The sequence below is a fragment of the Callithrix jacchus genome, chromosome X (genome assembly GCF_049354715.1).
Source record: "Callithrix jacchus isolate 240 chromosome X, calJac240_pri, whole genome shotgun sequence".
NCBI lineage: Eukaryota > Metazoa > Chordata > Mammalia > Primates > Cebidae > Callithrix > Callithrix jacchus.
In genome coordinates, this window is record NC_133524.1 from 22,706,349 (window position 1) to 22,734,103 (window position 27,755).

The window sequence follows — 27,755 nt, forward strand, 5'->3', positions numbered from 1 at the left end:
GAAAGGCATTCTTGCACAATGCTGTGTATATAAATTTGAGTTCTTTTTTCTCTTAACATTTACTATAAGCATTTCTTGTATTACTGCATATTCTTCATGAAAGAATATTCACTATTGGCTGGGCGTGGTGGCTCACACTTGTAATCCCAGCACTTTGGGAGGCTGAGGTGGACGGATCACTTGAGGTCAGGAGTTTGAGACTAGCCTGGCCAACATGGTGAAACCCCGTGTCTACTAAAAATACAAAATATTGGCTGGGCATGGTGGCGGGCGCCTGTAATCCCAGCTACTCGGGAGGCTGAGGCAGGAGAGTTGGTTGAACCCAGGAGGTGGAGGTTGCAGTGATCTGAGATTGCGCCATTGTACTCTGGCCTGGGCGACAGAATGAGATTATCTCAGAAAAAAAACCAGAATATTCACTATTATTACATATTCTTCTAGTGGTGGCACAGGAGATACTACTTCAATATTTCTCTATAGTTGCATATTTAGGTTGTGCTGTTATAGATATTATTATGGTAAGTATCTTTTGCATAACACCTGCTCCTAGATTTAGGATTAATTCCTTAGAATGGCATCTCAGACAACCTTTAAAAATGTCAACTCCTTCCTTCAACTACTGTCAACTACTGTTATCCTATCAACTACTGTTTCTACCTCTATGTCATTCATAATTTGTTAAGTTTGTTTTTTGGTTTTATTATTTTGGGAAGATTGTTAATGGGCATGCTCAAAAAATGGAACTGGAATCAGCCAATTTGCTCATCCTTTGGAGATGCTCTTCCAGATTCATCTGTGGAACAAAAATATTCACGGAGAAACCTCCCAGTGCTGAGTCTTTTGTTAGGTGCCAATCAATTCACTAACTAATAGATTTTTGGTCTAGTCATTCTATTTTGGATAAACTCCATGAAACTATCTTTTAAATTCTCCATTTTGCCTGCAAGGAGACCATGAGATATTTAGCAATGCCTTGATATCATCCAGTTATACTGTATTTAGGGAATTAATTTACCAATGTATTGTTCTATTTAAAATATGAAAACCTGAGGAAATGAACAAAGCTTCACTGGGTTCTCATTTTTCTGAAGTTCCATGTTACCTAAGTGTGGATTATATCATTCTGTGAAAACAGTCAGCTGTTCAGACCAGCAAATCAGAAATCTCAGTCTTTCCTCTTAGCCAACTTGGAAGCATAAATCCTGTTGCCTCTTTCTACAAGCTTTCAAATTTATAACATTTCTGTTTTAGTTATTCTCCCTTAGCTTCTCATCCTTAAACATTTTTTAAGTGGAGGTGAAATTCACCTAATGTAAAACTAACTATTTTAAATGGAACCGTTCTCAGTTGGAAGAAATAAGCTCTCATGCTCAGTAGCAGATGATAGTGACTACAGTTAGCAACAGGATCTTGTATATTCCAAAGCAGCTGGAAGAAAGGACTTGACATGTTACCAACACATAGAAATAATAAATACTCAAAGTGATGGGCACTCCAAATACCCTTGACTTGATCATTACACATTCTGTGCATGTAAAAAATACTCATATGTTCCCTGTATGTACAAATATTATGTATCAATAAAAGAAAAAAATAAAGTGAGCCGTTCAGGGGCACTTAGAACATTCACAGTGTTATATGATCACCACCTCTATCCAGTTCCAAAACATTTTCATCACTCCCAAAGGAAACTTTGTACCCATTAAGCAGTCATTTCCCATTCTCCACTCTCCCAGCCCCTGGCAACTACCAATCTGCTTTTTGTTTCTATGGATTCATACATGTTGGGTATTTCCCATGAATGAGATCGTGCAACAGTGCAATCTTTTGTGAGTGGCTTTTTTCACTTAGCATAATGTCTGTGAGACTCATCCACTTCCTAGCATGTGTCTTCTCGTTTGGTTTAATCAGCTTCCATTAATAGTCTTGGAAGAAGAAGAGCAGAATAAACCCTTGTAGCATTTCTGATAGTGAGGTCTTTCCTCTCTTCTCTGAACTTTTTGCAGTAGCATCATAGTGTTTGCTCATAGCTGAAAAACTATCCCCCAGGTATATATTACTAAATTGAGGCAACCACTGTAATGGAAAGAAGCATGTCTTACTGCTTCCTTTTTGCATTTTCAGAACCTAATGTGGTTCTGACACTCCATTCTTTGACAACTGGCCAGACCTTAGTAAGAACCATGGCTCTACTGAACACTAGCTATGGGACCATAGGCAAGATGCACGATTTTGGGGTCCTCAGTTTCCTCACTCATGAAATGGGGACAAATACTTTGTCCCCATGTTTACTGAGTGGGACAATTAAACAATATATGTGCAGTAGCTAGCAGAGAGAACGTGCTCAGTATTAGTAAGGTGACACGTTCGTTTCTTTCCTAGTTTTCTCTTACTACCTCCCACACTAAATAAGGTGCTCTATTATGCTCTCTTAAAATTGGGAATGAAAAAGTGATGCCAGTTACGTTGTTTTCTTTGGGGCAGAGGTACAAAATAGAATTTTATTAGCTTTGACTCTAATATTTATAAATACTTTTATGGAAATTTAAAAATGTACACAAAAATGTATATAACAAATCTCCATATACTTATCACCCAGACTCAACAGTTAGTAATATTTTATCATGCTGATTTCATCTATTCTCCACCCCATCTGTTTTTATGCTTGAGAATTTTAAAGCTATTTCCATCTATGACATCATTTTACTATGATTCCATCTATGACATCATTTTTCTATAAATATTTAATTATGTATGTCCAACAGGTAAGGAATTTACAAAACCTAACTATAATACCATTAACATACTTGACAATATTAACAAAAATTTCTTATTAATTAGTATCTGATCTATGTGCAGTTTTCTATAATTATCTCAAAATTATTTTCTTTTTTAAAAAAATGGTTTATTTGAATCAGCATCCAGACAAGATCTACATATTGCAGTTAATAGATACATCTTTTAAAGCTTTAAAAATGTTAAGAGTACCCCATCTCCACCCGTGAAATTTATTTATTTAAGAAATTGGGTCATTTGTCTGGTAGAATTTTTAGCAATCTTTTTTTTTTTTTTTTTTAATTTTTTATTGGATTATAGGTTTTGGGGTACATGAGCAGAGCATGCAAGACAGTTGCGTAGGTACACACATGGCAGTGTGCTCTGCTTTTCTTCTCCCCTTCACCCACATTTGGCATTTCTCCCCAGGCTATCCCTCCCCACCTCCCCCTCCCACTGGCCCTCCCCTTTTCCCCCCAATAGACCCCAGTGTTTAGTACTCCCCCTTCTGTGTCCATGTGTTCTCATTTTTCTTGTTTTGCTGTTTATTTCCTAATGTTGTCTTTTAACATGTTGTTCTGTCCTTTACATTTTCTGTAACTTGGCAATTCTATCTAGAGGTTTGATTAGATTCAGGTTCAATTTTCTTTGTGCAAGAAGACTTCATAGGCAGTCCTGTGAGCTCCCTGTTGCATCTATTGAGAAGCTCACAGTGCCATGTTGTCCCACTTCCAAAGTAAAGGGCAATCTGTGTTTTCAGGTGTTGTCAGCCTGATCCTTTCCTTTGAACTTTCTTGCTAACCCTCCTGCAGCCATCCTCTTTCTTGACTGCATATTAGAATCACCTGGGAAGTTTTTTTTTAAAAATCCTGAGGCTCAGGCGACACCCCATATGAACATCAGACTCTGGGAGTTGGACACAGGCATTTTCTAAAGTTACCCAGGAGGGGCTGGGTGCAGAGGCTCATGCCTGTAATCCCAGCACTTTGGAAGGCCGACGTGAGCAGATCACTTGAAGTCAGGAGTTTGAGACCAGATTGGCCAACATGGTGAAACCCCATCTCTACTAAAAATACAAAAATTAGCTGGGCATGGTGTCATGCACCTGTAATCCCAGCTACTCAGGAGGTTTGAGACAGGATACTTGCTTGAATCTGCGAGGTAGAGGTTCAGTGAGCCAAGATCATGCCACTGCACTGCAGCCTGGGTGATAGAGCAAGACTCTGTCTCCTAAAAAAAAAAAAAAAAAAAAAGTTACCCAGGAGGTACAAATGTGCAGCCAGGGTTGAAACCACTGACTTAATTGTTTTAGTGGTCATTGATAATATTTCATTGATTCATGATTCCTTTTGGTGTTACAATATTTGATTTTCACATTCTATCATTCTTTTTGCATTTGTTAGATAGGCACTTGCTATAAAAAAGAATTTTCTCTCATCAACCACTTGAATACTCTGACATATAGCTTATACAGGAAAGAGCATAAATGGCTATCTTTCTCTTGATTAATTTTCACAAGTTGGTGCCTTAAGCACCTGCAAGGTCCCAAAACAGTTTTCTTTGTGGTATCACGAATTCAGGGAATCTTGTATATTTGATGTGTTTAAATTTATCATGATCATCATTCTTTGAATCTCAAATTGTTCCATCTTGGCCAATGCGGGGTTCTTACTTTAGTGAATTTTGACATGACCCTAGTTGTTTGTGAAAGCATCTTTGCTTCCTTGCACAAGATATCCACTTTAATGTTTAACTTCTATTTAATCATAAGCTGTTTTGAGCAATTTATAAATCAGTGCCTAAATCAGTTCTCCCACCAGTGAGCAACATATTGATTTTTTTCTGATGGGGAAAGGGTGGCACCTTACCAACTTGAAACGCAGCATTTCATTAATGAGCAAATTTGCAGAAATACCTGTTAGAGACTGATGTAAATTTTCTCTTGTAAGGGGCACTAGCTTATATCAATAGAAACACATGTAATACATACTCTATGCATTTTGAAAACCCCTGCAATGTTGCATTTTCAGTGTTGATCATCAAGAATACAAATATGTATATAAATAATATATAACCATGTCATAAATCTTGAAAACAAATAATGCTAGTGTCAAGAATATAACTAATTTCAAATTTGTGGAACAGTGGGACTGTATTAAAAGATGCGGCTGGGCATGGTGGCTCATATCTGTAATCTCAGCATTTTGGGAGGCTGAGGCAGGTGGATCACTTGAGGCCAGGAGTTTGGCCAACATGGTGAAATCCCGTATCTACTAAAAATACAAAAATTAGCCGGGCATGGTGACGCATGCCTGTAATCCCAGCTACTCAGGAGGCTGAGGCAGGAGAATTGCTTGAACCCAGGAGGCAGAGGTTGCAGTTTGCTGAGATCGTGCCACTGCACTCCTGCCTGGGCGACAGAGTGAGACTCCATCTCCAAAATAAATAAATAAAATAAAAAAGATGAAACTTGGAATAGTAAATAATTAAAAATTCTAACAATATCAGCAAGTGGTAATAGTTTATGCACTGTAAAAGTCTTTCTTTTATTTTTTGTTTTATTTATTTTACTTTAGGTGCATACTATATCTGGTATTCCTCCCCATGTTTAAGGGTATGTTAGGGATTATTTTGGGTTAAGAGACTGTTTGTCTGTGGGACTTTGAAAGCAGTTGGGAAATGCGACAATAGGCTCAGGATAAAATTCTAGAGACCCAAAGCAGAGAGATGCTTGTTAAGAATTATGGAGATATTTATTTTATTCATGGCATGAGTGGTGGTGATTTAATAACTGTCTCTTGTTGTTTTTTTAATCCAAATCCAAATCCAAATTGAGTATGTAAGGAATTCACTTAAAAATACATGTTTAGTTTGGTTTAAGAAAAATAACCAGTTTTGATATATTGATTTTTAATTGTATGGGGAAAGAGTCCATTATGAATGTTCAAGTTTTCTGTTTATATTTTGTGTTGCTCATTCTCTTTGGCCCAAGATGAAACTAATAGCCACAATGTGTCTGCTTCTGTGCTATCTCTGGGGTTGCGTCTGCTGCTGTCAGCTGCTCCCTTGTTATCTGGCTGCTGGTCCTGCTCAGTCAGTTGTATAGGAATGTCAGTTCCATTAATAACCCCAGGGCCAGACAGGCAGATAGTGGAAAATGGGTGAAGAGAGAGAAATTGTATTTAACCCAGTGTTCTGAGTTGTCATTTTTGAGACCCTAACATAGCTGGGTAAAGGCAAGCTGAGGGCGTGACAGCAAATCCATTTCTGACAGAATCTCACATACAAACTGGAGAAACAGCCCAATACCAAGAGAAGAAAAGGTGAAATAAGCTGGGAAAAAAAGGTAAAGATTTGGGGTTGGAAAAGTCAGAGGAAGCAGTGTTAGGAAGAAATGGCATGACCAAGTATTCTGATAGAGGTGCTGTCAGCTTTGCAAAATAAATTTAATTTTGATTTTAAATACCATTATTCTTGGTGTTTCAAATGAAAAAAATTCATTTGTAAAAAATGAAGTTTATGTAAGGATTGCTCATAGAAGATTTTGGAGTTTTGTGCTATTTTTTTTTGTTGTTGTTGTTGTTCTGGATCAGTGAAAAACCCAAAGAACAGAGTCGGTTTTACTTTTTTTCATGTAGGTAGAATGACTCAGTTACTGTAGTTGTCTGTGTTTTGGTTATCTATTGCTGCATAACAAATCACCCCAAAGCTTACTGGCTTAAAACAAGTATTTTATTATTTCCTATGATTCTGTGGCTTGGCTGGGCTCAGCTGGGTGGCTCTTCTGCTGGTTTCACCTGGAGTCCCTTATGCAGTTACAGTCAGATGGTGGCTGTGGCTGGATGTCCAAGGTGCTTCTTCACACATGTGTCTGGCACCTCAGTGTTCCTCATGTGGCTTTCTCAGCAGGATGTGGTGGTACTCCTATAAGGTAGCTAAGGGTGCTGAGAGGAGAAAGCAGAGGCTGCTGGTCCTCTTGAGGTCTGTTCTCTGAAGTCCCAGAATATTTCTTGGGCAGTATTTTCTTGGTCAAAGCCAGGGTCAGGGTCAGTTTTTATCCAAGGTCAGGAGAAATAGGTTTTGTCTGTTGATGTGAGATGCAGTATGTGCACACAGGGAGGGGAGGAGTTGTTTGCTGCCATCTTTGGAAACTACCTACGTACAATCAGCACCCTTCAGCTCTCTCATCTGTGTTTAGTTTTTTCTTTGAATACATTAGATAAGTTTTAACTATCTTCACCTCCTCCTTCAGCATCTCACCACTGAATGTCATTACATTTTAAAATTATTTTTAATTGACAAATAATAATTGTATATATATTTTTGGGGTATAATGTGATGTTTTGATGCATGTATGCATTATAGAAAGATTGAGTCAAGCTACTTAACATGTCCATCACCTTACCAACTTATTTTTTTTGGCGAAAACATTAAAATCTATTATTTTAGATTGAAATATATAGCACATTATTATTAACTGTGGTCACCATGCAGTACAATTGTTTACTAAAACTTATTCTTCTAGTCTGACTGAAATTTTGTGCCCTTTGATCAAAATCTCCCCTTTCCCTATCTCACCCCCTCCCCTCAGCCTTTGGTAACCACCTTTCTTCTCTCTTTCTGTGAGAACAACTTTTTAAGATTCCACATATAAGTGAGATTATATAGTATTTGTCTTTCTGTGCTTTGCTTACTTCACTTAGCATAATTTTTTTCTCTTTTTCTGTTTGGTTGATGAAGTTATTTTTCATTATTGACTGAATTATTTTTTCTGCTTAGCTCAAGACCATTGTATACATCGACTCACAGAAGTATTTGAGTAAGCCTAATCATTGTTGAACTGTGATGGGGAAAGGATTCAGCCTTGGGACATGGGACCTTTCTGTACAGGTGTAAGAAATTCCTACTAGGTTTTAGGGCCAAGAACTGGACTAGGTCATGAGGGACCCTAGTAGGCAAATCATTTTCCAGTTTTATATTTGAGTTTCTGAGTAAATTTTACTTTCCAATATAGACACCCCCTCCACTGACTTAGGCGGTCCTGTACACCATAACCAAAGATGCAGCATCAGAAAGGCAATGCTTCACTCTTTGCTTAGCTAAGGTGAAGGGAACAGATCTGCCACCCTGGCATATTCTGGTGTTCTGGCATTGGTAGTCATAGTGAAGGCTCATGAGAGCTTCCTCACAGAGGGTTTGTAAGGATTAGAACTCAGTGGAATGGACCTGTTCCAGAGCAGAGTGGAGCCGAGGACAATAGTGAGATTGCATTCTTTAGGGTCACAGAACAGAAACTTTACTCAACTCTGATGTTAAGCTATGAAGCTAGTTTATAAGTTTATGGAACAATTCAGCTTGTTCTTCCAGGCTTTTGAAAATGAAAGTTAAGGCTGGGCGTGATGGCTCATGCTTGTAATCCCAGCACTTTGGGAGGCTGAGGCGGGTGGATCACTGGAAGTCAGGAGTTCAAGACCAGCCTGGCCAACATGGCAAAACCCCGTCTCTACTAAAAATACAAAAATTATCCAGGCATGGTGGCGCCTGTCTGTAATTCCAGCTACTTGGGAGGCTGAGGCAGGAGAATTGCTTGAACCAGGGAAGAGGAGGCTGCAGGGAGCTGAGATTGCGCCATCACACTCCAGTCTGGGTGACAAGAGTTGAGAGTCCATCTCAAAAAAAAAAAAAGGAAAAGAAAATGAAGGTTAAGTTTTTTTGGCAAAGTGATTTGTATAGATCTGTAATATATGTTCTAATGAGGTCCAATGATTTGTTCTAAGTAATTTCTAATTTCCATTAAAAATGATTCATGAAAAAATAAGCTTATCAGAGAGAGAGAGAGAGAGAGAGAGAAAGATTACTTTTGAAATGAGAAAAATTGACAGGATAGAAAAGGAGAAAGTCTCTTTTCTCTCTTCTTCCCAATCCCCCATCCCCATCATTGGTTACTTATTTGAGTATACTCTATCAGCATCTAATGAGAATGAGAGCATTGTGGGATGCCATGTAACCTTTTGAGTAGGAGTTGGAAGCTCTGACAAAGTTGCCAGCCTGGTGTCACCTCAGATTCAGGTCATTAATAGAAAAAAAAAACAACAACAAATAAACTCTTACTCATATGATTCAAATGAGCAGCCAAATTTGAGAAGCAGAGCCCTACTGGAGCAGTACTTCTGCAACTTGAACGTACATGCAGATCTCCTGGGGACCTGGTTAAAAATGTGATTCTTAATAAGTTTGGACTGGAGCCTGAAAGTCTACATTTCTAACAAGCTCCCACTCGAGGCTCATGCTGCTGGACCATTGACTATGGACCATACTTTGATATTGTAGAGCAGGGGGCAGCAAACTTTTCACATATGAAGGCCTGAGAGTGAATATATTGGGCTTTGCAGGTCATGTGGTCTCTGTTGCAGCAACCCAAATACACCTGTAGTACGGGTCAGTGATAGGCAATAGGCAAACAAATGAGTGTGACTGTGTGCCAATAAAACTTTGTTTACAACATCAGGCAGTATCCTGAATTTGTCTTATGGGCCCTGAGCCAATAAAACTTTATTTATAACACCAGGCAATATCCTGAATTATTTTTACAGGCTGTAATTTGCCAACTTGGTCTAGAGCTTTCTTTATCTCAAGTTTTTGACCAATATCTTGCTTCTCCCCTATTTTGTTGGGCTGAATCTCAGGTAAGAATTAAATGGTTTTGTAAGTGGTTACTCAATGGCTTTGTTGAACTGATGAATAATTGACGATGACATTTAGGCTCCTATTTACAAACAGCCCCAATTGTCCCTTGATTGTGGCTCATTGCTTTGCCTTGACTATGGGTGGCCTTTCTGATTTCTCTCCCTAGACTGCCTCTTCAGAGGTGGACCAAAACAGAGCTAGGGTTTATTCTAAAATGTGGCCCATGACATATCAGAATAAATAACTAGGTCTGAACTGTGTAGGCAGAGGGTGGCTTCAGGTCACTTTTCCTTGACCTGCATTTTACAACTTATCTCTGGAGTTTAGTCTAATTGGACAGAGGCTGGTATTCTGGCTATCTGAGAGGTAGAGAGCAGAGAGGTACCTGGAGGTGAACAATTCATGTTGAGTTAGGTCATGCCCCAGATGTGGCTATTAATGGTAGCAGAGAGTTAAATGTTGCTGATAATATATTCCAATAAGTAGATAATACAGAACCAAGTTGTCAGAGTTTTGGGCAAACCCAAATTTGGAACCAAGGATTCAAATCTCAGAAGGATTCTATCTTCTGGGCTTTGGGAGTAAGGTGCAAGATTCCTGGTCTTATGGGCCTGTCTTATGGGCCCTGAGCCAATAAAGTACCTGCTCATGGTAATTTCCTACATTTCAAGCCCCAAAGTCAGTTAGGCCTAAGCTTCAGGAAAGTTTTCAGTTTAATTGGTTCAAAACTGAAATAGACTCTCATCTATGTTTATGACAGTGCTAGGATTCCTAAGGGAGAGGTGTTACTCCTCTTCTGAAATGGGAGGATGTGGGCCAGGAATCGTTGGTCCAGGGATGCTCATGGTAGACTCCATTTCTCAGCATGGTTTTGGCTAGGCATTTCCTCCATGAGGTTGACCCTTCTCTCCTCAAGGTGCCATTTTCTGGAATACCACCTTCTCTCTGCTGGCAAAATCTAATTTACCTTAGTGCTTTGACTGGAATGCAAAATAAATGTTCTGATATTTCCCAGTAGGAGAGCCTGTCCTCTCTTTTCTCTGCTTCTTTATCATTCTTGTACTTTCTTGACTTTCCTTTTCTGTTTTGACCTTCCCCCTTGGCCAAGTCTTGTCTTCCAGGGGCTTTCAGTCAAAGTTGAGTCCCACTGATGTCTAGAACTGAAAGCTCTGTGGTATGATTTTTAGGGCGGGATGGAGAACCTCTTAAAAGCATACTTAAAATTCTATCTGTGTGTGTCTTTTCATCCTTACATCTGAGAATATTACTTGTCTTGGCATGTTGAATATGGTTAGCGATACAGACCTGGTCTGTGCCTTACATGTTACTCAGTTTGTTATGATTTATAAAAAATGAATAATAGAATATATTTTTTAATCCCTCAGAAGATAATATATTTTGGGAAAACATAAACTTTGAAGTCAGATTAAGGCTAAATTAATGTGGATGAGAAGCTGGTTTTGGCCCTCATTGCCTGTGTAGACTTGGGGTGAGTTACACTCATTTTCTGAGTCTCAGCTTATCAGCTGTGGAATGGGAATGATCTGTACCTACCTTGTACAGTGAGGGTAGGATGATGAAGTAAAGCACTTAGCATAGTACTTGGTATATAGCAGGAGTTTAATGAAAAGCATTCCCTTTATTATTTAAAAAATTATGTGTATTGTTACTATTTCTGTTTAGTTCTGAGATCTCCTCCTCTTTGAAAATGTCCTTTCCACAAGGCCTTTCCCTTCCCATCCATTCCATCTCATCCTCTACCTTCTTTTGTTTTTTCTCTTGCATCCCATTCCCTACATATGACCAACTAGGAACTCCTGAAGGAAAGAGATAGTTTATTAAACTGTGTGTCTTCACTCCTAAACCCAACAACATGGATAAATTTCACAGATGTATTATTGAGTGAAAGAAGCCAAACACAAAAGAGTACACACTTTTTATGAAGTTCAAGAACAGGAAGAAGTAATTTATGGAGACAGAGGTGAGGATAGTGGCTCTTTTGAAGGTGGAAGGGTTATTCACTGGGGAGGTATGCAGGGGAATCTTCAGGATGCTATAAATATTTTAAATCTTGCCTCAGAGCTACTAACACAGATGTGTGTGTGTTTTAAAAAATATTTGATTGGTATACTTAGTATTTGTGCTCTCTGTATGTTATAGCACAATAAAAATTTTAAAAGATGTTTCCCAGTATGCAGGGCTTATTTACCCTTTAATTATCATTCAGTAAAAGGTTGAATAGTCAGTGGATGTCATGATGAAGTAAATGATCAACTTTTTTTTCTTTTGAGACAGGGTCTTGCTCTGTCACCCAGGCTGGAGTGCAGTGGCACCATCATAGCTCACTGCAGCCTTGATCTCCTGGGCTCAAGAGATCCTCCTGTCTCCGCCTTCTGAGTAGCTGGGACTACAGGCATGCACCACCATGCCAAACTAATTCATTTTTTTGTAAAGATGGTGTCTCCCTATGTTGCTCAGGCTGGTCTTGCACTCCTGGGCTCAAGAGATCCTTCCGCCTTGGCCTCCAAAATACTGGGATTACAGGTGTGAGCCACTGCACCTGGCCCTACGTGGTTAATCTTAATCACTATTGGACCAAGACCAAATTTTAAGGAAGATATAGCATACATTTTGGAAAACATGGTGGCTATAATTCATAATTTATAGCTAGAATTCACCTGCTATTCACAGCACTACTTGAATCTTCACATAGCTGTTTTGGAAAATCTTGTAAATGCAAATGGAAGGACTTGCAATTTCAGACAGTTTGTGCAGGTGACAGAGCAGGAAACACAGAGCGGGGATACAGTCTCTTCACATTGGTGGAAAACCTCATTTTTAATTGATTGTCCATTGCATCTACCCCACTCTTTTCCCTCCCTGTCTTTGTCATTTTATCAATTCTACTTGGAAATAAAATCTGCAGCTGTAATAGATGCTACCGACACTTGTGCGGCAATTCTACCAGATGGTATTTGAATCTTGGGTGTTTTATGAAAAATGAAAAGACCAAACACATGCACAAATAAATGAAGGTTGAATTAATCTTTATAATTAAATGGAATATTAGCCTTCTATGACTGATTTTTGCTTTCAAACTGGATTGCGTGCTAATTTTTCAGAGAACTGTAATTGTATTAACGTGGCTTTTTAGATGCCTGAAAGTATTTAAAAATAGATTTTGCGAAGTTACTGAGAGAAAAGTTATTAGAATTTTTAATCTGAACGTCTCTGAGATCTTGAGGTATATTTATATCATGACTTACAGCTGCAAAGCATTTTCCAATAGTTTTTTATTCTTTGTCCCTTATCATCCTGGGATTTAGGTGGCATTGGCCAGAAATTGGGTTGAATTACAAGTGCCTGAGGCACATTAGAAAGTCAATGTCGTATGTACCCACAAAAATTAAAAATTAAAATTAAATGAGTGGGAGGGAAAGTGGTGGTGTTTTCTTCATAAAGTACACCTACTAGCTTAGTAGTGATGACTATTAGTGAAATCCCTAAGGATTAATGAAGCAGAAGATGAGTCCTCTATGAACTGATAACACAGTGTTGGGGATTCTCAGAAGTGGGTCCAGAAGCCTTGGTACCATGGCAGGTACCATGATCTAGAGCAGAGAGTATCTCAAATTTGAGCATGCATGAGAATCCCCTATAGTAGTGATTTTCAACCCAGGGTGATATTACATACCCAGAGACATTTGGCAATGTCTGGAGATATTTTTGATCACAACTGTGGGGGACAGAGGGTGTTACTGGCATTTAGTGGGTAGAGGCCAGGAATGCTGCTAAATATCCTACAATCCACAGAACAGCCCCCATAGATAAGAATGATTCTTTCCCAAATTTCAGTAGTGCCATGGTTGAGAAACCCTGCCTTATTATAAGGCTCACTATAATGCAGACTCCTGGCATTATAGGAATGCTCGGAGACATTCTAAGTCAAAAGATCTGGGCTTGTCCCACAAATCTGAGTTTTCAACATGCTCCCACGCAACGCAGATCCTGCCAGTCTGGAGACGAAGCTTTGGGAAGCCCTAAACTAGAGGATGCCACTGTCAAAGGAACAAGCCGTTTGTTGGCTCTATGACATTCCTGTCTTTTAGAAAAATGATAGGAAAATTCTCACTTGCATTGATTGATTGATTGAGATGGAGTCTTGCTCTGTTGCCCAGGCTGGAGTGCAGTGGCATGATCTCAGCTCACTGCAACCTCCGCCTCCCGGGTTCAAGTGATTCTCCTGTCTCAGCTTCCCAAGTAGTTGGGATTACAGGTGCATGCCACCACGCCTAGCTAATTTTCGTATGTTTAGTAGAGACAAGGTTTCACCATATTAGCCAGGCTTGGTCTCGAACTCCTGACATCAGGTGATCCACCTGCCTCCCTCCCAAAGTGCTGGGATTACAGGTGTGAGCTGCCACGCCCATCCTACGTTTGCCTAATTTAATAATTCTCCAAAGTTACCTCATTTGATCTCTCCCCACAACTTTATGAGGGAGGTGCTTCACAAGGTTTTTAGGTGGTAAGGAATTGTTCATATAAGAGCTAGCCTTAAAGGAAAGAATGGCAACAATTCCCACTGGAACTGTTTATGAGAAAAGGGGTTATGTTTATCTAAGCTAATCTTGAAACTGCCTCCTGTTTAAATAAGTAATTTAACAATTGGAGGAGGATTAAGTAACTGATTAAATTTCTCTGAGAAACGTTAGGTGTTAGGGCCTTGGTATTGCAGGTATATTTCTAAGCCCTTTGAACCTTGACATTTGAAAATATTTTAAAATAACTTGTAAGTATTTTTTCCCATTCCCCAAAAAGTGCATTGATTTATTTCACAGTATTCCCAGTTTGGTTAGTAGTTCTTTATTGGCTGTGTTTTAAATGCAGATATTTACCTCAACAAAATATGAATGGGTATTACAGCTAATTACGTAATTATTTAAATAGTATTATTTAATCATATATTTCTGTCTTGATGAAACTTTCCAAAAGATGAACCTTTGTGCCTTATTTTTCCCTTGCTTTCTTTACTATTGGTTTTGAAAAATGGGGAAACTTCTTAGTAGAAGAGGGATTGGCAAACTATTTCTGTAAAGAGACAAATAGTAAACATCTTAGGCATTGTGTGGGCTATATGACTTCTGTTGGAACTACTCAGACTCTGCTCTCGTTGCACGAAAGTGGCTGTAAACAGTACTTACCTGAATGTGGCTGTGTCAGAGAGAAAAAAAACTTTTCCTTTACCACTTTAGGTTTAATGTTAGGGCCCATGAATTAAACTACAAAAGATGGATTAAGGAGAGAAAAACAGAGTTTATTCACTAATCTGCTTGTGAATTTGCAGAAAACATAGCCCAAAGAAACAGAATTGGGGACCTGTATATTATCTTAAGAAGGGGTAAAGCTAGGATTTCAAGGGACAATAAATGGTGGGAAATGACTGAGAAATATATGAGGGGACCTAACAGACAGTAAGGTTTGTTATAAGATCTGTTTATGGAAGTTCTCATCCTGGCACCAACTTTTTATCCCCGTGAGAGGAGTTGTTATTTCCCCCAGGGTACAGGAAGTCTCTTCTTTTGGAAGGCTCTGCTTGTAGTCGGATAAAGGAAGCATGGAGAAAGCCTCTTTCTGCTTGTCTTGATTCTCAGATACCTTCAGCTCAAAATAATCCTTTGCTGCAGTAGCGTATTCTGGACCAGTAAAACTTTCTTGACAAAAAACAGGTGGTACACTGCCTTGGGCTTCTGCACTGTAGTTTGCTGACCCCTGATATAGAGCCCTGTGAGTGAGACAAAGAAAAACATAATATATTTTGGCTCATATAAAAGCCTAAATGTGATACAGGATTGTTCCCACTCTTGGGCTGTTACCATTTTGGTTATGTCTGGACAAATGGGCTTAGCTAATTGAGGCTTGGGGTATTCATTTGAGTAGGTCTAGCAGCTGTTCTATTTGCAAACTTTGTGAACAATTAACCACATGTAATTGAAACTAATAAAAACACTGATTTAAAAATGTATGATTTGGTCCCTCTCCTGCGCAGTTTCTTTTCACCTTTTTTTTTTTTAATTAAACTTAATTTTTATCTTTTGGGACAGGGTCTCACTCTGTTGCCCAGGCTGAAGTACAGTGGCACAATCTTGACTCACTGCAACCTCTACCCTCCCAGATTTAAGTGATCCTTCTGCCTCAGCCTCCCAAGTAGCTGGGATTTCAGGTCAAGCCACCATGCCTGGCTAATTTTTGTATTTTTAGTAGAGATGTGGTTTCACCATGTTGACAAGGCTGGTCTGGAATGCCTGATCTCCAGTGATCTGCCTGCCTTAGCCTCCCAAAGTGCTGGAAAAACAAGCATGAGCCATGGCATCTAGCTCCTGCCCAGTTTTAAAGGAAATAAATGGACCAGGCATGGTGGCTCACATCTGTCATCCCAGCACTTTGGGAGGCAGAGGTGAGCGGATTGCTTGAGTCTAGGAGTTTGAGACCAGCTTGGACAACATGGCGAAACCCTGTCTTTATTAAACAAATAAAGGAAATAAATGAGAGTTGCCTCTATTTATCAGGTAATGTTGCTACCACTCTCAGGAAGATGGGTGTGTTGATTTATTAATGAATCATAAGGTGGTTTTGGGTTCTAAAGTCTATTACTACCTGCTCCATCTATTTAACAAGATAACTCAAATATTAATTTCTTTCTTTAACTCTGTTAGGTACAGGGCCAACCCAAGTAAGAGGAGCATGACAAAGACACCAGGGAAATGTTTAGTTCCAGTATGGCAAAATTAAGATTTACGTGTACCAGAGTAGTTTCCTTTTGCAGACTGAAGAAACTGCCCACCTCCAAGATACACTGAGTTGGTGTTTTAGGAGAAAGCATGGTTGGTCCTGGTTTATAATTTGGAACATGGCTTCCTCGAATGTTGTCTGTCTCAGAGAGTAATGAGGATTGTCTGTTATACTGAGGTATTACTCACAGAGGGTTGAGGGTGGATGACCTGAAATCTGATCTTTCCTCTCTTCTAGTTCTTGTAAAATTAGAAACTGCAATTTGCACTCAATAGAGCCCTCTGATTCATGGAAGTGCTTATCTGTCTTCTGTCCCTGGATGATGCATCTGCTTGTGGACCACATCCAAAAGCAGTTTGCAGAATTAAGGTTTCGAAGAGTGATAATAAATCAGTGCCATTTTTATCAAGAGAATAAAATTTGATTCATCAGATAACTGCACTGTTATTATTTGTGGGATTCTGATAGACCCAGAGGATATTAAAGCCTGTTCTCCTGACTAATTTTCCTCAATACCATTAGCTCTGCTTAGGGTAATATCTTCAGCTAAGGCATCTATACTAGTCACTCATTTGTTTGGCATTATGGAAACTGCCATTGTTTTGAATGATAGTGTAATTCTTGTAGAGTCTCCTGAACTTCTGACTGCTTAAAGCTCAGAATTTTGATTGATGTTTAATAGTTACTACAGAACTCATCAGAGAAAATGAGGCCTTGGCATGATTGAGCCTGACAGAAGCTTTCAAAACCACTGCAAGCTTAGGAAAGTTGCCCTATAAAGTTTTTGTGAAAGGGCAGTGATCAGTTCCATTTTTTTTCTTATGCTGGTTAAATTAATAAAAAAGAAACAAATATGCAATGAGACTTAACCATGTATACTAAACATATAACTATTTATTTAAGTGATTAAAGTGATCTGTTTGATGTGATAAATGTAAGACATTTGAGAATTTACCTGACTTTCCTAAATAGCCAAGTCAGTGGGGATTAAAATAAATGAGCTTTCTGTCTTCCTTTCTGTAGATTAGCTTAATACCAAGTGGCTTTGAAAATTCAGGAGTAAAGCAGTCAACCTAGCCAATCTTTAAATCAGTACAGTCACATGTATAAAAAGTGTATGCCATTTCAGAGCTCACAGCTAAATTAAGTGGAATTATGCCTGATTCTCTTCTTTCACCAGCATTATCAAATGGTAGTGTACTGTACTGAAAATTCTGGGAAGGTGGGGGTGACTCGAGAGTTAAAATCATGTTGTATATTAGGTTTTCAGTGTTCCTCATTTTTTAGTTCATCTGTGATAGCTACTGTCTCTCACTTCAAATAATAATCTTTACGAATTCTCTGTTGTCTCCACGGAAATTAGTTGTGATTTTTAAAGCTCTGGCCCTAAGACTTTGGGGCAGGGCGTCAACTCCCAAGCAACTGAGATCCGTTGCATGTAAATGGTAGTAATAGCAAAGAGCAAAACAATAACAAATGAAAATCTTGATAGCTAAGCCATGTATGCACTTGCACACACATGCACACAAATGATGCTGTTGAGCATGGATCAGTTTGCAAACATTGTTAAGCACTTATTGTGTGCTAGCCCTTGTGTCATGAATTGAGGCAACTCAATGAACAACCTAGTCTTATTTAATTATCTGTGTTGGCTTAGTAAGCTATGGCCCTTGGGGCATATTTGGCATTCTGCCTGTTTTTGTGTGAACCACAAGTTATGAATGGATTTCAAATTTTCAAATAGTTTTTAAAAATCAGCCAGGTACCGTGGCTCATGACTGGAATCCGAGTACTTAGGGAGGTAGAGGCAGGAGGATTGCTTGAGCCCAGGATTTTGACACCTGCCTGGGGAACGTAGTGAGTCCTCATTCTCCACAAAAAGGAAAAAAAAAAGACAACTAAAAAAGACAAAAAAACCCCACAAAACTGCACCAATTACAAACAATCAAAGGAGGAATATATTATGATATGTGAAAGCTGTATGAGCTTCAGTTTCTGTGTCTATAAAGTTTTATTGAAACAGAGTTACAGCCATTCATTTATGTGTTGTTCTAGGTTGTCTGCTTTCCCAGGTACAGTGACAGAGCTGAGTAGTTGTGCAGAGGACATATGGGCTGCGAAGCCTAAAGTATTTACTATCTGGCCCTTTACAGAAAAAGTTTGCTTACTCCTGATATGGGTAAGGCAAACGTCATAATTCCTTTATTATCTGAATACTACTTCTCAACTCTCTATTTCACTTTATTGGTATTAGAACTAAATGTATCCATATTCTACAGTTGAGGAAACTGAGGAACAGAGAGATTCGGAAAATTCAGGCATTGCTAGTACCTTATATTAGTGATGAGGATAACTTGTTATAGAATGGTTTTCCTCAGTTTTTTTTTTTTTTTTTTTTTTTTTTTTTTTTTTTTTTTTGAGACGGAGTTTCGCTCTTGTTACCCAGGCTGGAGTGCAATGGCGCAATCTCGGCTCACCGCAACCTCCGCCCCCTGGGTTCAGGCAATTCTCCTGCCTCAGCCTCCTGAGTAGCTGGGATTACAGGCACACGCCACCATGCCCAGCTAATTTTTTGTAATTTTTAGTAGAGACGGGGTTTCACCATGTTGACCAGGATGGTCTCGATCTCTTGACCTCGTGATCCACCCGCCTCGGCCTCCCAAAGTGCTGGGATTACAGGCTTGAGCCACCGCGCCCGGCCGGTTTTCCTCAGTTTTTTAAAGAAAAATGAGGTGGAGTAATGGATAATATTATGTTTGCATATTCTTTTATCTCTAAAGAGAATCCTGAGCCTAGATTTTAAGTTCAGTAAGTGTATTAGTCTGTTCTCATGCTGCTAATAAAGACATACCGGAGACTGGGTAATTTATAAAGGAAAGAGGTTTAACTGACTCACACTTCCACATGGCTAGGGAGTCCTCACAATCATGGTGGAAAGCAAAGGAAGAGCAAAGTCACATCTTTCATGGCAGCAGGCAACCAAAAGAAAGCACACGCAGGCTGGGCGCAGTGGCTCACGCCTGTAATCCCAGCACTTTGGGAGAATGAGGTGGGTGGATCACCTGAGGTCAGGAGTTCAAGACCAGCCTGGCCAACATGGTGAAACCCCGTTTCCACTAAAAATACAAAAAGTTAGCCAGGTGTGGTGGCAGGCACCTGTAATCCCAGCTACTCAGGAGGCTGAGGCAGAAGACGCTTGTACCTGGGAGGCATAAGTTGCAGTGAGTTGAGATTATGCCACTACACTCCAGCCTGGGTGATAGAGTAAGATGTCTCAAAAAAAATTAATTACAATGGATTCATTGCTTCATTTTCCAGAAGGTTTTCTATGTTCTCACAAAATCTCTCATTTCCCCCCCATTTTTTTCTTCTGTGGTAAGATCAGTTAATATTGACATATACCTTGATGTTAGCTGAGCACTGTGGCACATGCCTGTGACCTCAGCTACTTGGTAGGCTGAGGCATAAGAATTGCTTGAACATGGGAGGCAGAGGTTGCAATGAGCTGAGATTGTGCCACTGCACTCCAGCCTGAATTGCATTATGAGACTCTGTCTCAAGACAGCAACAACAAAAACCCCAGGGAAACATACCTTGGTGTGAACAGCATTGTGATGTTTATGATCATGTTAATCCTCTTATATTAAAAGGTTAAAGGTAAAATACAGCCTTTTATATTTCCTGATACTATTAATGACATTGATCAGAGTGGGTTTGTCAAATTATTCATTATATGAATTAATATTTATTGAGTATTGATCACTTGCTATGTTACCTGTGGAGAATGCAATGGTGATTAGGTGGAATAGGCTATTGGTTTAATTTGAATAGTATTAAAGATTTTCTCAGCTACAAAACCTCTCATTTGATTGTATTTATTCCTTTGGCTAAGAAACTACTCTTTTAAATAAAAGTATTTCTCCAGAGTAAATATATTAGATTGCTATTAGTCACTTACATTCTATGATAAACTAGTTTGAGGCCCCAGTGGCAGCCAGTGGATTAGCTGCCTTGAAAGATTAATAGGTTTGATGGATGAGAAGGTAAGGGGGAGATATCTCTGGAGCACAGAGTATTGCTAAGGAAAGGCCAATTAGAGTATGATGGTATTGCAAGTGGTATGAACACATAGGACCTGTTAGGTGTTGAAAGGAACCGATACAAAAAAGGGAAAGAAGAGGAAGGCAGAAACTAAGATGGCAAGTGCTAAAGGCAACCCATATCTTTGATCTTCTGTTTGTTTGTTTCTTTTCTTTTCTTTCTTTCTCCTCCCTCCCTCCCTCCCTCCCTCCCTCTCTTGTTACCTAGGCTGGAGTGCAATGGTGCAGTCTGGCTCACTGCAACCTCTGCCTCCTGGGTTCAAGCGATTCTCCTGTCTCAGCCTCCCAAGTAGCTGGGATTATAGGCATGAGCCACCATGCCTGGCTAATTTCATATTTTTAGTAGAGATGGGGTGTGTCCATGTTGGTCAGGCTGGTCTCGAACTCCTGACCTAAGGTGATGGACCTGCCTCGGCTTCCCAAAGCGCTGGGATTACAGGCATGAGCAAATGCGCCCAGCTGATCTTTTCTAGGGTTAGATTTGGTAATGTTTCTTGTGTCTGTTTTCAGAGGCGTGCCAATAGTGGCTCTCAAAAGAGTCCTCCAACTTTTGTGGGAGCTATGAATAGCCTGGATTCTTCTGACTCATATGCAGAGTCTGGCTTTGCTAGGAAAATCTCCCACCATGCTCCAAGAAGCTTGTACATGTGTCTTCCATTGATAAGAGGGTTGTCTCAATAGTTTTTCTCTCTAAGCATTTCTTTTCTCATTATTTTTTCTCTCATCACAAGTGTGGCCTTCTGAAACTGGACCTATGACTAAAGAGAGTCACATTATTCCTCAGGGGTTTCAGGTATTTGGTTGGGGGGTGTAAGATGACCTGGACTCCTCTGGAAGACCCTCCAAACAGACACACAGCAGTTACTCTAAATCCTTGAAAGAAGTCATGTTTCTACTTTCTTCGTGTAGTCTACAACTAACATTTGCTCATCGTGTACTCTGGACCAAGGGATAAAAAAGTGTTTACATGCAGTGTCATTCTGAACTCTTGCAGACAACGCTATGAAGTGGGTATTAATTTTTAGTAATTTTTTCTGAAACAACATCTGATGTAAAAGAGAGTGTGTTAGGATTATATTAGTTAATGGAAAACATGACACATAATGCCTCAAACAAATAAGAAGTTTATTTTCTGTATGTCATAAAGGGGAAAGAGGGAGGCAGTCCGGGTCTAACATGCTGGGCTTCAAATGCCATCAGCTTTTTAATCCCACCATCTTTAGTATGTAGATTTTTTCCTTATATTTGTTGCCTTGTGACTACTAGATGGCTGCTCTGCCTCTGGCATTGCATCAGCATTCCAGAAAGGAAGCAGAGGAAAAGCTAAAGGAGTAGTTCTCAACTGGAGGTGATTTTGACACCAGGGTACATTTGGAAACACATGAGATCTTTTTGTTGTCACAACTTGGGTGGAGGTTTGCTCCTGGTATCTAATTTGTAGAAGCCAAAGATGCTGCTAAACATCCTGCACTTTACAGGGCAACCCCCACAACAAAAATCATTCGGCCCAAAGTGCTGAGAAACCCTGGACTAAAGGCAGAAAGCACATGCTGTTCCGTCTGTCCCCCTTTAAAATGGGTTATTGCAAGTGCAACAAGAAATTTTTCTTATATGTCGTTGGCCCAAATCTCATCCCGTAGTTGTAAAGGAAGCTGGGCAGCACAGCTGTTTTGTTGTTGTTGAGTCCATTGTCATCCTGAGCAGAATTAGAGTCCTGATCGTAAGAGAAGAAAGGGAGAATAGATGTTAGGTAGACATTGGGCAGTGTTTATTTCAAAAAGTTAGGTATTCTGTCGAAAGTCACAGAGGTAGTGAAGATCAGCAGCTGCTTAAACCACCTCTAATAAGGAAGGATGTCCAGCTGTCAGGTGCAGCTTCTCTCCAGATATCTGTATGAATAAAGCATGAAAATGCATGCACTGGGTATGGAAAGCCCTGGAGTTTTTGATCAGCCACAAGCAGCCTAGGAAATATTTCTTGCAGGATATAATATGCAATCTGTTAAATATTTATATCACTGCTCTCTCAGCATTTATAGTGAGACTTGCCTTTCCTTTTTGTCCATGTAACCATAGGGTAATTAATTTCAGACCTGACTAGGTAATACTTTGCCTTTCAAGCCATCAAACTATTGGTGCTTCACTTCTCTCATTCTGAAAAATTTAAAGTATTGTGATCACTGTTTGCCTTACTTAGAGTTCATTCTGGAATACAGACACTCTTCCAAGTATATCAACCAGCAAGACATTTTTTAATACAGAGAATTGGAGGCTTAGGCAACCATTCAAAGGGCTAGGGGGTGAAGGTCAGAGTCTGCCAATGATCTCTGCTGCCTGTCCAACAAAGAGGTCTTTCTCAGGAGAATGCCTGGCAGTTGCTGGCTAGGGGCTGTATGCCCACATGTCTGCATATGGCCACCAACAGCAAATAAATGGTATCTTCTTTTCTACCTTTGGAATTGTCTATGAGTGTTTCTCATTGGCAGTCTAACCTGGACCCATGGGATATTGCAAGACGTAGTTCTGAAGCTTCTCAGGGAAAAATGTAGAATGGGGTGGAGTATGATGATGAGAAATTGACAACAAAGTCTGTGGCAGAAAAAAACATTTGAGTGTGAATAGAGGCATATGTATATAGCAATTTTGGGAAGGAGAACCCTCTATTCAGATGTTGGTAATGTTGCTACTAGTATTATTGCCTTATTCTAGTTATATATCTTTGGGAGGTAAATAGGGATTCTTTGTATCTGTCCTTATTTTCTTAAGTCATGGTGATGCTAAATAAATATTAATAAGGATTCAATAACCTGCATAGATGGTGCAGAAGGTAATATATTCTGTGAGGCTCTGTAGTGCAGTGGGGGGTCCCAGAAATGAGACGAGGTTTAAAAAACAGTGCATAATTCACCAGCATGCTCTGGAAACACCAGTCTTCAGAAAACAATCGTGGATGACTCAGCTTGTATATCTATGTCTCGCCTGCCTGCCTTTGCCCTTGCCCTTGCCTTTCCCTTTCCCTTTCTCTTCCTCCACACCACAACGTCTTTCTTTCTACAAAACTATCTGGAATTCTTTACTTGCTATAGTTATGCATATGACTTACGGTGAGCTGATAAAATATAGTGCAAAATTAAATACAATGCAGGAAATAATAGAATAATTTCAGAATGAGGTAACCTACAGACATATCACATGGTCTGGTGTTGGAGGTAGAGCTATAACCTCTAGTTATCTGCTGTCTGGGTCACATCAGGCTTTTAGTGTGTGTAACTCACAGGGTTTTGAAGGTATAATTCGATCTGTGCTATATCTGAGTCTCTGAAATAGCAAAACCCATTATGACTATGTCCTATGGCCCTTGTAAAATCCTAAGTCTTGAGTTTCAGGATTCTGCTAATATTTAATATTTGAATTATCTCAAGGAAGATAAGGAAAGTGTACTACCTTATTCTGTTTATTTCTTGAGTGAGGAAAACTGAAAGGGACTAAAGGAAAGAACTCGTTACCAAGAACAGTGTCCAAAGGTCACTGGTTTTGCGTGTGGCTTTGCTGGAATAAAACCAACCTTTTTGGGGTTGCCTTGGTCTTAGGTTGGGTCATCTGGAGGCAGATCTGGAAATGAGAATTCCTGTGTAAGTGATTTATTAAATGAGTACTCCCAAGAGAAACCAGTAAAGGAATGGGAGAAGCAAGACAGAAAGGGGTGGCCTTCAAAAAGTTTCAGGTTTTGGCCATTAGAAAAGAAAAAACATAGATGCTAGAGGGATGTACAGAAGTTATGAAAGGGATCCCAGGGGATCTAATCAAATCCCTGACAATGTACTTAAAATGTACCTGTAACCTTCTCTTTTGCTTTTATGAAACCCAGAATCTGGGGAAGGGAAAGAGAAATTTTCACACAGAACTTTAAAGTTTCTCTAAAACAAGGGTTGACAAACTTTTTCTAGAAACGGCCAGGTAAAATATTTGAGGCTTTGTGGGCCCCAAGGTGTCTGACCCAATTATTCAGCTCCACAATTGTAATGCAGAACTAGCCATAGATGACAGATTAATGAATGAGTATGGCTATGTTCCAATGAAACCTTATTTATAAAAACAGGGGTAGGGTGGCTGGATTTGGCCCGGGGAACATATTTTGCCAATCCCTGCTCTTGAGGTTCTTTATATGTGCCTAAGTTTAGTTTTCCTTTATTTATTCCCTATCTTCTATAAAGCATACAGGATAATTTGTACCATTGTCTATCTAAGTGATGGTTATGACATTATGCTGGATCTTGAATTATTCTAGACCACTGCCTCCCATCTTTCTGGCATCCTGGCCATCTTTCACAATGTTGCAAAGATAATCTTCCTGAGGCATGACTCATCTCCTTTTATTCCCATGCTAAACATATTTAGCTCTCTCTTAGCTGTAAAATAAAATATACGTTTGTTGCATGGCATTCAGAAACCCCTGTGATCTGACCCCAGGCCAGTTTTCTGGCATTATTTTCTCTTCTCTATCCTCATGTACTTATAATCCAGCTACATTAAATTACTCGCCCTCTCGCCAATATGCCATATCATGTGTGTTTCCTGTCTCCTTGTAGTTTTCTTTTTCATTTTAATGTATTTAAACTGACAAAATTATATACACATATATATACTGACAAAATTATATGATGTACAACATGATGTTTTGATACATGTATACATTAGAGAATGGGCCAATAACATATCCATCACCTCATATGTTTATCATGTTTGTGCTAAGAACATTTAAAATCTACTCCCTTAGCCATTTTTAAATGTGCAGTACATTGTTATTAAGTGTAGTCACTATGTTGTGCAATACACCTCCTAAACTTATTCCTCTTATCTAACTGAAATTTTGTTATCTTTTGACCAACTCCCCGGCCCCATTCCTCCACCCCTGGTAACCACCATCCTACTCTCTCCTTCTATGAGTTTGACTGTTTAAAATTCCACATGAATGGGATCACGTAGTATTTGCCTTTCTGTGCCTGGCTTATTTCACTTGGCATGAAGTCCTTCAGTTTCATCCACGTTGTCACAAATGACAGGAGTTTCTTCTTTTTAAGAGCTGAATAGTATTCCATTGTGTATAGATACTACATTTTTAATCCATTCCTCTGTTGACAGACACTTGGGTTAATTCCATATCTTGGCTATTTTGAATAGTGCTTCCATGAATATGGAGGCACAGATATCTCTTTAGCATACTGATTTCATTTCCTTTGGATATATACCCAGAAGTAGGATTACTGCTTCATATGGTAGTTATATTTTTAATTTTTAGAGGAACCTCCATAATGTTTTTCATATTGGCTGTACCAAATTATATTGCTATCAGCAGTGCACAAGAGTTCCCTTTTCTCCACATCCTTGCCAACACTTGTTATCTCTTGTCTTGTTGATAATAGCCATTCCAACTGGTCATAGGTAATATCTCATTGTGTTTTTAATTTTTATTTCCCTGATGAGTAATGATGTGGATCATTAAAAAAATGCCTGTTGACCATTTGTGTATCTTCTTTTGAGAAATTTCAAAAGAATTTCTCATTATTTTCCCTTTTTAATTTTTTTTTTTTGAGACAGGGTCTTGTTCTGTCACCCAGGCTGCAGTGCAGTGGCGTGATCTTAGTTCACTGCAGCCTCTACCTCCCAGGCTCAAGTGATCCTCCTGCCTTAGCCTCTCAAGTAATTGGAACTACAGGCACATGCCACATGCCTAGCTTATTTTTTTTTAAATTTTTATTTTTGTAGAGACAGAGTCCCGCCGTGTTGCTCAGGCTGGTCTTGAATTCCTGGCTTCAAGCAGTCCTCCTGCTTCAGCCTCCCAAAGCTCTGGGATTACAGGCACGAACCAATGTGTCCAATCTCCTTTCCCCATTTTTTAACCAGGTTATATGCTTGCTTGTTATTGAGTTCAGTTTTATTTGGATATTAACCCTTTATCAGCTGTATGGTTTGCATATATATTTGCCCCTGTCTTTGCCCCATTTCTTCTCCTGGAATGTTCTTCTAGCTCTACATTTAGAAATCCTAACCATTCTCTAAGACATGATTCAGTCACCTTCTCCATTAAGTATTTTCTCCGTGAAGAAATAGTCTCTGCTTTGGACGTTGATAACAATATTGTCTAGTTCTATTAAAATTTATATTTTGTTTACATTGTACTACACAGTTATTTGCTACAGTCACTACATTTTTAGTATACTGAGGTCTCTCAATATATATCTGTGTATTTTTGCCCTTCACGGTGGCTTGCATATAGTATATATTCAGTAAATGGAGTTTTCAGATGAAGGGTGCATTCCTACATCTTGTGATTATTAATGATTTAAGTGCTGAAACTCTGACATTATTTTTCTTTTTCCTTTTTATAGGCGAGAGCTGTTTTGGCAAAAGTTGGCTATCCAGAGTTTATAATGAATGATACTCATGTTAATGAAGACCTCAAAGCAGTAAGTGCTAAATTTACTGTGCTTTTTTTTTCTGGCAAGTTTTACTGGCCTTGTGCCTTTCAACTAAACCAAGTCCAAGCAATTAAAACTGGTGATGCCAGAAAACAACAACTTTTGGTTAATAAGTTGGTGCTATATAGAAGCCTGGCTCCTTGGCTAGATAGGAGCCTGAATATGCCAGAAAGATCACAAGATTTAGGGCAGATTCAAAATAAAGGAAGTGGCAGAAATGACGTGTAGCTGAGTGGGTACCATAAAACAAATTGGACTTGAGTTTGGCCTAATTTGATCATAAAAGAAAGAATTAAGCAATTTGAGTATTTCACAATTAATGGCAAATGCATCATGTTTGTTGTTAAACACTTTATATTTACTTCATTCGTATTAAATGAATAACAGTAAATCTGCCTGCTGGGAGTTAACTTCATTAAACTGTATGAGTGTTTTGGCAAATTAAGTGCATATACATATGACTCTATACTTAATTGTGAATTGGACTGTGTATTTGCACTAAGTTACTGATGAAAAATAGCCATAATTCTTTTTTATTCCAATGTTTTGGGACATGTATTTTCCAGTAGGTCTATTAATTACAGGCCTTTCTAATCACAACCACTGTTATTTCCTCTCCTACGAATAATTCTGATAAATGATTTTTTCTTCCTCATTAGAAATCCTGTTTTTATCATTCACTAGATTTTCTTGAAAACATAGTCTTTTGTAATTCTTTAAGTAACTATAGTTCTGAGATATAGCTCTTTCCTGAAATTGTGGTTCATCAAGTGGCATATCTGAAAGCAATCCCAGCTTTGTAGATGACCATCAGAATTTTACAAGACCATTCAAAAGTGAGAGAAAGCATTAATCAGAGTCTTTCTCCATTGGGCTCTAAGATACAGCCTTCCAAAATATTGATCCAGTTGCTCTGGAAGAAAATA

At 39.1% G+C, this 27,755-nt stretch overlaps 1 protein-coding gene across 1 annotated transcript in view; it reads left to right on the forward strand.

Moving 5' to 3' along the window:
* The window catches only part of PHEX (phosphate regulating endopeptidase X-linked), a 230,315-nt gene that overhangs the window by 113,993 nt on the left and 88,567 nt on the right, over positions 1-27,755 (forward strand). The window contains exon 13 of the mRNA XM_078362509.1: positions 26,740-26,817. Within this exon, the coding sequence (XP_078218635.1) occupies positions 26,740-26,817 (78 nt within the window). The remainder of the gene's footprint in view (positions 1-26,739; positions 26,818-27,755) is intronic.